The sequence below is a fragment of the Miniopterus natalensis genome, chromosome 5, assembly GCF_054644295.1.
Source record: "Miniopterus natalensis isolate mMinNat1 chromosome 5, mMinNat1.hap1, whole genome shotgun sequence".
NCBI classification, from domain to species: Eukaryota; Metazoa; Chordata; class Mammalia; order Chiroptera; family Miniopteridae; genus Miniopterus; species Miniopterus natalensis.
In genome coordinates this window covers 61,476,644-61,488,734 of record NC_142085.1, presented here as the reverse complement: position 1 = coordinate 61,488,734, position 12,091 = coordinate 61,476,644, and the positions used below count along the sequence as shown (strand labels likewise).

The following is a 12,091-nucleotide window of genomic DNA, read 5'->3' as shown; positions in this document are numbered from 1 at the left end:
CCTCCAGTTACTAATGCTGGCATTATTATTGGTAATTATTAATGATAGCTATGTTGAGGGGGTAGCTGGATGCACAGGGTGTAACTATTTTTTAAAAACGGAAAGGAAAAGGAGAATGTGTGTGTCCATTCTGACCTTTAATGGACTCTGTCTCATCTTTTGTCTACCATGGGACATCTTCATTCAAACCCCTAAAAAGTCAGTGAAACTAGTGTATATCTGTGATGGTGCTTTGGACACACACCACACACACACAAACACAGTGTATCCCCATATCCACATCTCCCTATATATGTGTGTCTCTGTGCCATATGGATTAAGATTAGATAGATTTGTTCTTCATTGTGTTTGCCAGGTGTGAACAACAATTTCATTTAAACAGTTTGAATTTTATATGGATTTAAGAGATACCTATGAAGAGAACCTACATAAATTATTCTATTGTAATCAGAAATATTTCTATTGTATGTATAGTTATTTTCCACCCAACGGTATTCTTCCTGTTAAACAGATTGCTCACTTTTCTTTGGCTGAAGAGCCAGGGCCCCTTCTTTGAAGGATACTTGCAGCTTCTGGTGTTTTGCATTTCCGTCCATAAACATCAATAATAAAAATGAGTGAAGTTGGTGGACATTGTTTATTTCTTAATTAGAAAAAAAATGCTAGTAGATCCTGGCCAAGCTGCAGTTGAGAAATCTGGGCATTGGCTTCAGTCCTAGTGTGGATTATGATTCTCGCTGTGTTCTCCTCTCAAAGCTTCTGTCCAATTTGTCTCCACAGCTCCATTTATTCTCCTGATTACTTTGACTTTATGAACACACAGGAAAACCCTCTGAAATTCCACCTACCACGTATCACTGCTCACTAAGAATGATTTTAAAAATGCACTCTTCCCCTTCCTTATTTTGCTTCCTTTTGTTTTCTCCTTTGCACTTATCACCTTTGAACACATATAATTACTCGTTTATTTTGCTTATTGTGTGCCATTCTGTCTTATGTGTGAGCTCCACAAAAGCAGGACGTGTTGTCTGTTCCATTTACTGCTGTATTTCTGCAAGTGAGAATGGTGCCTGGCACATAGTAGGTGCTCAATAAATAATTGTTGAGTGAAAAATGAATGAATGAATTTTATGGTGGTGGGCTGTGGTTTTATAGCTTCGTCACCAGCTGCTGTGTGAACCTGGAAAAAACATTCAGCTTTATTGAAGGAGTTGAATATTTTCTGTCACAGGCATCATTGGGAATTTAATGAAACATCAGGTACCCCTCCCCCCCCAAAGTGCATTTACAATATTAAAACACATTTACAATAAGTTTCAGAGATGTACGCATGGACCCTCATAAAAATTTCTTTCCAGCTCTAAAAGTCTGTCTTCCCCTCATGGGAGAATTCTTTTTTGCTTTCACACATTACACACTTTCACCTCTTAAATTTGTTCATTAAATATTTTTAAAAGAACAAGTCATTTTTTCTGTCTTTTTTTCTGATGAGCCTAAAACTTAAAATACTCTACTTTGGAATATCTTAACATCCTCTTAATGTACTTGTCAAATTTTGCCGAAGATCTGCTCCCATGGAGTTAGTTTCCACGTGGAGTCACCTGTAACCAGCAAAGAACTACATTTTCTTGCTTTTCCCTTTAATGGACCCTCCTGCCCACCACCCCCACCTAACCCATCTATTTACAGAGACCTGTGGCTCTTCACCCTTGTCCTTCATTTCTTTGAATTTCTCATCTCTTCCAAATCCTCATTCAAAGTGTATTTTCTTTAAGAAGCCTTCCTTCATTTCTCTGAATGCACACCCTTGACAATTACATGCTGCTTTTGTTTTTGTCTTACCATTTTCTTTTTGACTTATTACTCAGTTAAAATGGTCTTTCATGCCTTCCTTGGCTCACTAAGATTCTCAAAGGAATAGAGACATACTCTTCTTTTACCCTGCTGCTTTGTTATCTTTTCTCCGTATAGTTAGTCTGAAATAAATGTTACTGACGCATTTCAACCTAGAAGCTACATGCACGGCTATCTCAATAATACCAGGTAGGGTAGTTTGAAGGTTAAGATATGTTTAAGATGTTTACCATGGCTTTTGGGGGATAAAGGATTTAATGATGCTAAGGGATGACATAGGGCATCATTTAGTGTTAAAATAATCGGCACTGCGCTGAAACATAGACGTAAGTCCCTGGTTTTGCCGGTGTCTGTTCTGATGGTGGGTACATGTGCTGTATCAGTCATAAAATATTTTTAAAAAGAACAGTAGCTCCTTGTTTTTCTTTTTGTAAGAGAAACCTGGATCTGGGAAATGCTGAATGGGCTGCCAAGTCCAAAGTATGCTAGTATTAACCCACCTTGAGCGGGCTGCAGACAGACGACCAGCTAACTGAACTCAGTGTTTGGCCTTGCTTATGCCGTTAAGGTCATTCCCAAAGAACTAGTTATTGTGTACATCTTTAAAAGAGTGCTCAGTGCCTGAATACAGCAAGATGAGATATCATTCCTGATGCTGGGAATTAAAATTCCTTAAAATTAAGTAAATTTAAAAATTGCTTTTATTTTTTTCTTCCTGGGGCTAGAAAGAAAATTATTTATGAAAGGAGATAACTTTTTTGGGGGGGGGGTGGCTAGGAAACTAAGTGGTCTGTCATGTCTGAAAATAGTGCCCCATGTGACTATTAAAAAAAAATACCACTACTCAAGAGCTTATGATAAAAGGAACAGAGTGTACCTGAGCGGTGTGTTGTGAAGTTAGGTATTTTCCCAGGTTATGATCAGGTTCTCTCACAAACATGCAGCGTTGTAGCTTCCACACCAAGGAAAGTACCAGTTTATCTACCTTATTTCTTCTCTAAGGGAATTCCTTAAAATTCCTCCTTAATGATGACCGTAAAGTAACAACAAAAATCTTTATCAAATGGCACCAGCAAGGAGCTTCCTGGTTTCTACGTGACTGCAAGTTGTAGCTCAGAGACTGGACCTGACAGTGTCACTTTACCACACATTCTTTCTTGTGTGAAACCCTGCTGTGCTTGTGTTTTGGAGTACAGAAAAGTCAGTTTCATTTATGATCTTTACATTCATAGCCAAGTGTTCTCTTTGGGAGAAGAGAGAGGTCAGATTGGAATCTGTGGTCTGAGGCCAATTAACATTGGAATCTGGCCTGCAACTGGACAGGAGCAGATAGGACTTCTCCCTTTAGCACTTTGCACTCCAAGCTGTGTGGTCAGCACAAGTAAAAGATTAGGCCAGAACGCAGGCACTAGCAACATTCAACAGTCAGTAAAACCAAAAGACTGCATGAAATGCCTGCATTGAGGTACAGTGTATTAACTCTTTCATCAACAAGTATTTAGTTAAATGCTACAAAGGTATACATGGCCTGTAGCAGACTCAGTCTTTGTGCTGGCCAGGTCTACAGTTTGGAGCACATACTGAATAATTGGAAAAAAAAATTTTTTTTAATGCAGCACTAGCTTTTGTGTGTCTCATGCCCAAACAGAGGGGCAGTCACCGAGTATTGTAGACATTCTGGGTAAGCAAGTGTAAGTAGCGCCACTACAAACAGCAGTAAGAGTATGAATTTTGCTGGAACGGAGAGGTGTAGGGAAGATCATGTTGAAGAAATGGTTGGTGTCCAGATGGTGGAGGGCCTGAAATTATGCTGATTTCCCTACATTTTGATCCATATCTATATTCTTTAAATGTTGACACCACGTAAAACAGCATCAATCCTGATGTTTCCTCTAAAGACTCATTTTGCCTTTTTTGTAAAGTGAAAGTTAACCACGTTCCAGCTGCAGTTGGCCTCTTCGGGCTAGTGAGATGGCCCACTGCCACCTGCTGGCCGCAGTCCTAGTCAAGAATGGCAGGCAGGTCACGTGGGAGGAACCTCAACGCACACCCAGGGGGTGAGATCACATGCATATACGCTCCTGTTCCACATGTTGAAAACCAAATATATCATCTCTCCCTTAAGATAGTTTTTTTCCTACAGGTGCTATCTATTGAGCATGAATGTGGACAGGTCCCAAGCATGTTACCTACTTAATTTCTCTTAACCTCAAGACAAGCCTTCAGGGTAATTATTGTTATTCCTCCTAACACATGAGGAGTGCAGGCTTGGGGAGGGAAGCAGCTTTCCCAATAGGTGCCGCAGGGAGCTCTTACCCATACTGTGCTCTGCCTTCCAGCCTGTTGCTGGGGGAACTGTCCTTCAGTCCTTCCGATTTACTTCCCTGGTGTCACTGCTGATCTTCCATCCGGTTCGTGCTCATCCGGAATCACTTTCTTATGTTCCTTTGAGATTTTTCTTTCGTCTGTCAGTCCTCGCTGCCAGAGCTTATAGTACAGGTCTTTAAGATGTAGATTTTTGTAGCATATTCCTGATTTCATTTTTTAAAAAATTTAAATAAATTGTAACATGATGTAAAACTGCACCTTACTATAAACATCTAAATTTCAGAGGATGCAAAGTAAAAAGCAAAACTCCTTTGTCATCGTTTCATCATCTCTCACTAAGCTCCAGAGAAATAAGCACATGTAATTTTTAGCTTGTTGGTTTTTAAAACACAAATAAAACTAGAATATTCCTATTACCCTGCAATTTATCCATTTTCATTGAAAAATATGTCTTGTAGATCTTTCTCTGTCAGCACTACAGAATATATAGACAATAGATACTGGGTCAGTGTTTGCAAAATAAATCAAAACTTAGACTTCAGTCACACACTCCTTGCTCTCTCTTAATCTAAACATTTCTCTCTCTAAGATTATAAGCTATTGCATGTCTTCTCTCTTTTTTGATTCTTAACCAAGATCTCGTTCATGGCAGGTATGACATAGCAATAACTATGATTTTCATTAAGTATTAATAATGTGTGTGTGAGTGTGTGTGTGGTATTATCTTACTAGATAATATTTCACATGTAAGCGCCAAACTGTCATTTATTCTCAGCTGTCTTGTGTACATTTCTAACATCTCGATTATTTCTGTCCATCGGCAGTTCTCAGACTTTAGTGCGCATCAGATTAACATGCAGATTCATGAAAACCAAGATGCAGGGTCCCATCCTCAGAGTTTCTCATTCCGTAGGGATAGGATGAAGCCTACACATTTTCATTTCTAACAAATGATGCTGATGCTGATGCTCCTGGTCTAGGAGTTACACTTTATACCGCCCATGGCTCCCCGATCCCTCCTCGGCACTCACTGTTCACTGCACACAAGGACTATAGCCCAACGAGAGCGATGGAAATGGCTGTGGTGGACAACCAGACCTGGGATGTGCATGCCCTTCCAGAATGGGGACAGCAGGGCCCCCAAAGGCGGAACGGAAGAGAATGACAGTTCTGCCAGTGGCTCAAACCACAGATTAAGGAACAATTTCACATGTGCAGATGGTGGAAAGAACTGTTGTTTGCCCATTAGGCCCTAGGGCAGCACATGCTCTAGTGACTGCAATCAATGGCAGTCGTGTCATCTTTGAATATGAACGATGGCATTACAATGCCACTACATTCAGACAGAAAACAAGTTTTTATCTATGTTCACTTTCTGATGGGAGCTCAGCCAAGTAAAATTCCAGGTGTTGAGTGAGCTGATGTATCCAAATATTTACATCCATTTTGTTGTTATTCTGGATTCAATACTGGTACAATTTGCCTTGTAAAGTCATTGTATCAATCTATTATAGAAGTATACAGAATTGGTGAGTCAGAAAGGATTTTTAAAAGTTATAGAGTTCCTCTTCACAAATGTAGTAAAATTACTATGTCTTTAATCATTCAATTTACAAAAACTGCTTCCTTATACATAAATTGGGCAGAGAAAATGCATCATTTGTAGACTTGATTATCCAAAATACAAATGTAATGTATGTACATAAAACTTATATAATGGAGTATTTATTCTTGAGAATAATGAGCTCTGGGAGATATAATCATACTTCTAAGAATTTGATCTGCTAGATAAATTGTGATTCTTGTAAAGTTTTACATATTTACATTTTGATCAAACATCTTAATGTTTATGCATACTCAGTGTGCTTAGAATCAGGAAAATGTGTGGAATTGATCAGTATATTTGATCCCTGTTGCTTCTTTGCTTGAAATATTTGTGTAAAGAAATCTTGCCGTTTCTGGAAATGGAGTCTAAAAAAAACCTGGGTATTTTTAACTATTCACTTACCTTTTACTAAGCATGCATGCATCCCTAAAAATATAGTGTTTTTATGTTTGCATAAACTTGACATAAATGGCATTATAATGTATGTATCATTCAATTCCCTTTTGCCTTTCAACAATTTAATTTATTTTAAAATATATATCTTTATTGATTTCAGAGACAGGAAGGGAGAGGGGGAGAGAGAGATAGAAACATCAATGATGAGAGAGTCATCATTGATCAGCTGCTTCCTGCACGCCCCCAACTAGGGATCAAGCCCGCAACCTGGGCATGTGCCTGGGAATTGAACTACAGTCTCCTGGATCCTAGGTCGATGCTCAACTGCTGAGCCCTACCCTGCTGCGCAACAATTTATTTTTTACTGCCGTATAGTATTCCTTTTGATCTATAAATAAAGTTATCTATTTTCTTATGATGGACATTTAAATCATTTTCAATTTTTTAATGCTATAATTCTTCAGTGTATTATTCTTGTAATGTATCTCCTTTAGCATAGAGTCTAGAAGTGAAACTGAGTAGTACACGAATATTCACTTTTACTAGATATTGACAAATTGCTCTCTGAATTACTTATGCCTAATTATATTGCCACTGGTATTGCATTAAAGTTCTTTCACATTTTTCCCAATAACTGATTGAGAGTTTTTAATTTTTTGAATGCAAGTTTTAAAATTTCATCCAGCATAGATAGTGTAAAATTGTATTTCATTGTTTTTATACTTAATATACCTAATATTTCTAATTACCAGCACAGATAGAAGCTGTGTTTTTTTTTAAAAAGTAGTTACTGGGTTTTCCTTTTCTTTGAACTGTCCAATTATTCCCTATGTCAATTTTTATACTCTGTTGTCTTTTTCTTACTGATTATATGTCTCTATATAATCTGAATACTAATCCTGTTCTTGGTTATATACTTTGATAATATTTTCTCCAGGTCTGTGGCTTGTGTTTTAATTTTACTTCATGGTAATGTTGTTGTAGAAGTTTTTATTTGTGGTGTAGTAAATATTATCAATCTTTTCCCTTAAGGTTTGTATGTCTTTTTCTTTTTCTTTTCTAAGAAAACATTCTTAGTTTAATATCCTCAGAAAGTTTTAAAATCTGCATTTTTCATTAGGTCTTTAATCTACGTAGAATTATTGTATGCTGTAGGAAGAGTGAATTTATTGTTTTATATGGATCATTAATAGTATCAGCTTCATTTATTGAATAATTTATCCTTTCATCACTAATTTATATGTTTGGGTCTGTTTGAGTTTTTTGTTAAGTTCCAATTTTCTGTAGACTTATTTGCAGTGGTAGAAAACATGCATTTCTGTTTTTCCATGAGTTCATTACATGGCCACCTTGGAATGCTCCCATGCCTTTAATAATTTCAGTTGGACAGACAATAGTCCATGGGCATAAATTTGGCCCCTGCTATTAACCAATGTGGTGCTCAGTAGTATAGCCAACCAAAAGTTGCCAGTTCTCTGACGTATAGAAAATAGTGGGATTGGGCTTTCTACCCCTCTGCATTTAAGCAAGACCATAGGACTTACTTGTCAATGATTTCATTCCTGAATAGAAGCTTTAACTAGAAGCTCCAGGAACAAGCCTGTGATTTGCCACATTTTCCAGTCCTGCCTTGGCAATCATGGAAGTATGGAGGTGGAAATTCTCTGCTAGACACAGAGATGAACATAGAGCAGCGTGCCAGATGACCTTCAATGAACATGTAGCTGAGCATAAAGCAAATCTTAGCTGTTTTAAACCACTGAGGTTTTTGGAGTTGTTTATTACTCCAAAATACCCTGGCATATCTTCACTGATACAGTAAATGTGTAATTTGCAATTTGAGGGTTGGGGAATTGGTTAACAAACACCTTGCATTTGTTAGAAGGTGATATTTATATTTAATGGCTTTTTTTATTGTCAATTCCTCCTCCCTCCTCCTTCCAATTATGTCACTCATATTTCCCAGTACCCATGACCTGCCAAACCAATTGGAACCAATTTTTGATGGCCTGTATTTCCTCTCCCAGTCTGCAGTTCCTCACCCAGCTTGTTTTTCTTTCCTCAAGTCAGCATTTCTTTTCTTGAAGAGTTTACATTGAAAAGATCAATGTTTTACCTAAAATCTTTACCTAAAATCTTTACTGACAAAGATAAACTTTATGACCCTATAGTAAGGGCTTATTAGTGAAAGGGAGCTTTCTCTGCTTCCCCTTATTATCACATTGTTATCTATTGACTTGATATATGTTTTAGACTGGCTCTGACATTTAAAATCATTTGTTGGGGCTGGTTAATCTCATTCTCAAACCTGTGTGTTCAGTATCTGACTCTTATGTTTCTGGAGCATTTATTATCTGAAAGGTAAGAGAGTACAGATAAGAAGTAGGGGTGGCACTAAGAAGATACTTCCTTAGCAGAAGGAGCTTTTTTACATAATCCCTCCATGGATGAAAGTTTCCTTTATGTTAGTAAGCTCCCCCTAAACGTGCAAAATCATCTCATATTATGGTGGGGGTAGGGAAATAAAGGAATTAAAGTTCAGAGAACTACATTTTTAGTTGTTCACACCTTAAAGTGAAATACATGAATCATTTGATTGAGATGTTTGCCTCCTAACATCCAGGAGGTGTTAGGTGAGGCCAAGGACAGTTGGATGGTGATGGTGAGTAAATTTAGAGCATGAAATGTGGTAGGTTTATGTGGTGGGTCCACCCAGAGGCTTTGGATTTGACAGAAGGACATAGACCTCTCAGGATGCAGGTGTGAGAAGGATGTGAGAGCCGACAGCAGCCAAATTCCTGGTCTATAATTTTTTAAAAGACATCCTGAAAAATCATCTTAAGTATCAGAGGCATTTATACCTATAGTGGCTTCACTAAAAGATATCATCCTTGGCTGGATTGCTCAGTTGTTGAGCGTCTTCTAGATATGCCAAGGTTGCAAGTTCAATCCCTGATGGTCAGGGCTCATACAGCAATCAACCAATGAATGCATAAATAAGTGGAACAACAAATCTCTCTCTCTCTCTCTCTGCCCCTCTCTCTAAAATCAATTAAAAAATATTAAACATTATTGATGTTAGAATACTTTCTTGTCACACTTCCTGCTCCTTAAAAAATGAATGTGACTGGTTAATTGAAGTTTACATTTCTCTCTTTTTAGGTGGTTCTTTGGAGCAATCAAGAGAGCAGATGCAGAAAAACAACTATTATATTCAGGAAATCAGATGGGTGCCTTTCTAATCAGAGAAAGTGAAAGCGAGAAAGGAGGTTTCGCCCTTTCAGGTATGGGCATTGTTTTGTGTAATTTAAGTATGGGTTTTATAGTCTGTAGTCATAAATCTACTGTGTAAACATGGACATGTTAATTTTAAATTTGCCTTATTTCTTATATTCACAACAGTACCAAAATTATATATCCTGAGCCACTCCAGAGTAATATAAAAATTAGCAAGACATTTCTGTATATGGCTAGAAGTCTCTGTAAACAGTTTCAAATACATGCACTCTAGATAGGAAATAAAACACACACACATAAGGATCTGGCCGTGTTTTCTCACTTGCATTATCAAAGATCCTATCCGTCTAGGGAAGTAATAAGCAAGAAGCAAAAACTACACTGCTGTCAAAATTGATCCTGCCATAATATATTTTCTTTGTTTGCATTTCATTTGTCTTTGCCTGGTAAAAAGAAAATGAATCGAAATGCTGGATGCAAATGCATTTAATTAACTCCATGACATGCAACATTTTGTCAAATGTAGTTTTCTAGCTGAGAGCCAAGTCCGTGTTTAATTTACACTGCTCGAGGGAAGAAGCTCAGAGGCCTGAGGACGATCTTTAGGAGTGACAGGTGCAGGCCCAGGTCTGCTTTCACAAGCCCCTGCCCCCGGTGTATGTTCCTTGCTGCAGGATGTCCTTTCTTAAAGATCACTCCGGGCCGTGTCATGTGAGGCTTTCTTCTTGTCTTTCTCTGATTTCTGTATTGTCTAATCATTTGTGTTATTAGCCCCTTTAAAATAGCTACCTTGTTTCGCCAACTAGACCTACGCCTTTTGGGAGAGGAGGTTTTGCCTCCTTTGTCCCTGTCGCCCTGCAGCATGACACCCGGGCGCCTGGGGGGCTCGCGGGGCTGCAGCCGGGACAGCCCGCGGGGCACCGTGTGGAAGCGGCCCTGGGCCCGCGCCCGCAGCTCTGACCCGACCCGACCCAGGCCACGCTGTGTGTGTTTGCGACCCGTTTTCTTCTTCATACCGATGGTCCCAAGTATCAGGGCAGGTGGATCGGAGCTGAAGGGAATTAAGGGCCGTGGTGCCGACGCATGGTTTTCAGGCTCCCTCCTTCGTTTCTGCCGCTTCTGACACTGAGTCAATATGATCTTACAGAATGGTGTGACTTCAGCGCCGCCCCTGCCCACTTAGACAGCGCTGTTCTGATTGCCATTCTTGAAATGTTACCAAGAATGATGTGCCACCGACCTTTCTAATTTTGTTTGTACCCAGGGTGATACAATTTTTAATGACCAATGTGTGATGGGCATTAGCCACTCAGAACTGATGCCCGACAGGGCTGGGCCTTCCCACCAGTCCACACCTGTATACACTCAGGTGACATAAGTGAATGTTTTATCATGTATAATAGCTTTTTTTCCTGACTACAAAAGTAATATAAACATTTTCTTAGAAACAGGAAAGTTCAAAGAAGAATAATTTGCAGTATAACCTTCTGAAGATACATTTTAATACTGAAATACCTTTCTGGCAAGCTTTTCTCTATGCTTAACTTCTAAGTATATTAATTTAAACAAACTCACACAAACCCAGAAAAACACACACAGATAACAAAATTGAGATCATCTTGTAAATAAAAATATATAAATATATATGTGTATGTGCATATATATGTATGTATATATGTGCATGTGTATATATACACATGTATGTGTATCTATATGTGTTTGTGTGTATAATATGGACCTAGGCTTCTTTTTTCTTGTCTCTCAGTATCCTGTGAACATTTTTTTATTATTTTTAGAAGCCACATAACTTTTCATTGTATGGGTGTGCCATCATTTATTTAACCTATTTCATATTTTATGTATTTTAATTATTTCCATTTATTTTGCTTTTACATGATGCAATAAATGTTTGAAGCTTTAAAGATTTCCACAAGAATACTATATTCAGAAAAAGAAAACAGAGCATTTTGAAATCTCCTAGTCTAATGACAAGAAGAGCTGTGAGAGAGCTGGAGATATTAAATGCATCCACGTTTGTTTATTTGCCTTTGCCAATATTTACATATCAAGTTAGATAGTCATTATCTAGCCAAAAGCTAGATTAAATGTTTTAGATTAGCGTTAAAATATAGAAGAGTCATATTTCCTGGAGGAAAACAAACTAAAAGTAGAATTAGCTGAGTCCTATCTTTGCATAATGCCCAAGCTACAGTTGACTATTCTGAAAACTCTTGAAGTGGAATATTATGGGGCAGAACAGTTTTGTAGGCTTAGAACAAAATTGCAAGGATATTGGCTGTTATGTGCTGAGAATACTCTAGCACTTGCTTATGGATTTACTAAGCTTCGTAGCCTTTACTTGGATACCAGCGTGTCATTATAGATTCTTTTTCAATGAGGTCAAACAATTTAGAGCCTTTCAAACAAATTATCTGACTGCTGTGTATTCACTAGGGGACAAAGTAAACGCGGACAATTATGTTCTACTCAAATTCTCTTTTTAGCCAGGAGGAGGGTTATGCAGGAGAAAAATGGAAAGGAAAAGGTCTTCTGTACATCTACATTCAACCGACAGACAACCCAACTGCTGACTGTTGAATACTACTAAGGATCTTCAGCTAGACCACTCAGGGATTCATTTCTTGGTGCAGTTGTCTCCTGAATCAGTCA

At 38.2% G+C, this 12,091-nt stretch overlaps 1 protein-coding gene across 2 annotated transcripts in view; it reads left to right on the top strand.

Moving 5' to 3' along the window:
- Positions 1-12,091, top strand: part of FRK (fyn related Src family tyrosine kinase) — an 80,161-nt gene that overhangs the window by 31,533 nt on the left and 36,537 nt on the right. For both annotated transcript variants that reach the window (XM_016198729.2, XM_087817164.1), the window contains exon 2: positions 9,347-9,468. In XM_016198729.2, the coding sequence (XP_016054215.2) occupies positions 9,347-9,468 (122 nt within the window). The remainder of the gene's footprint in view (positions 1-9,346; positions 9,469-12,091) is intronic.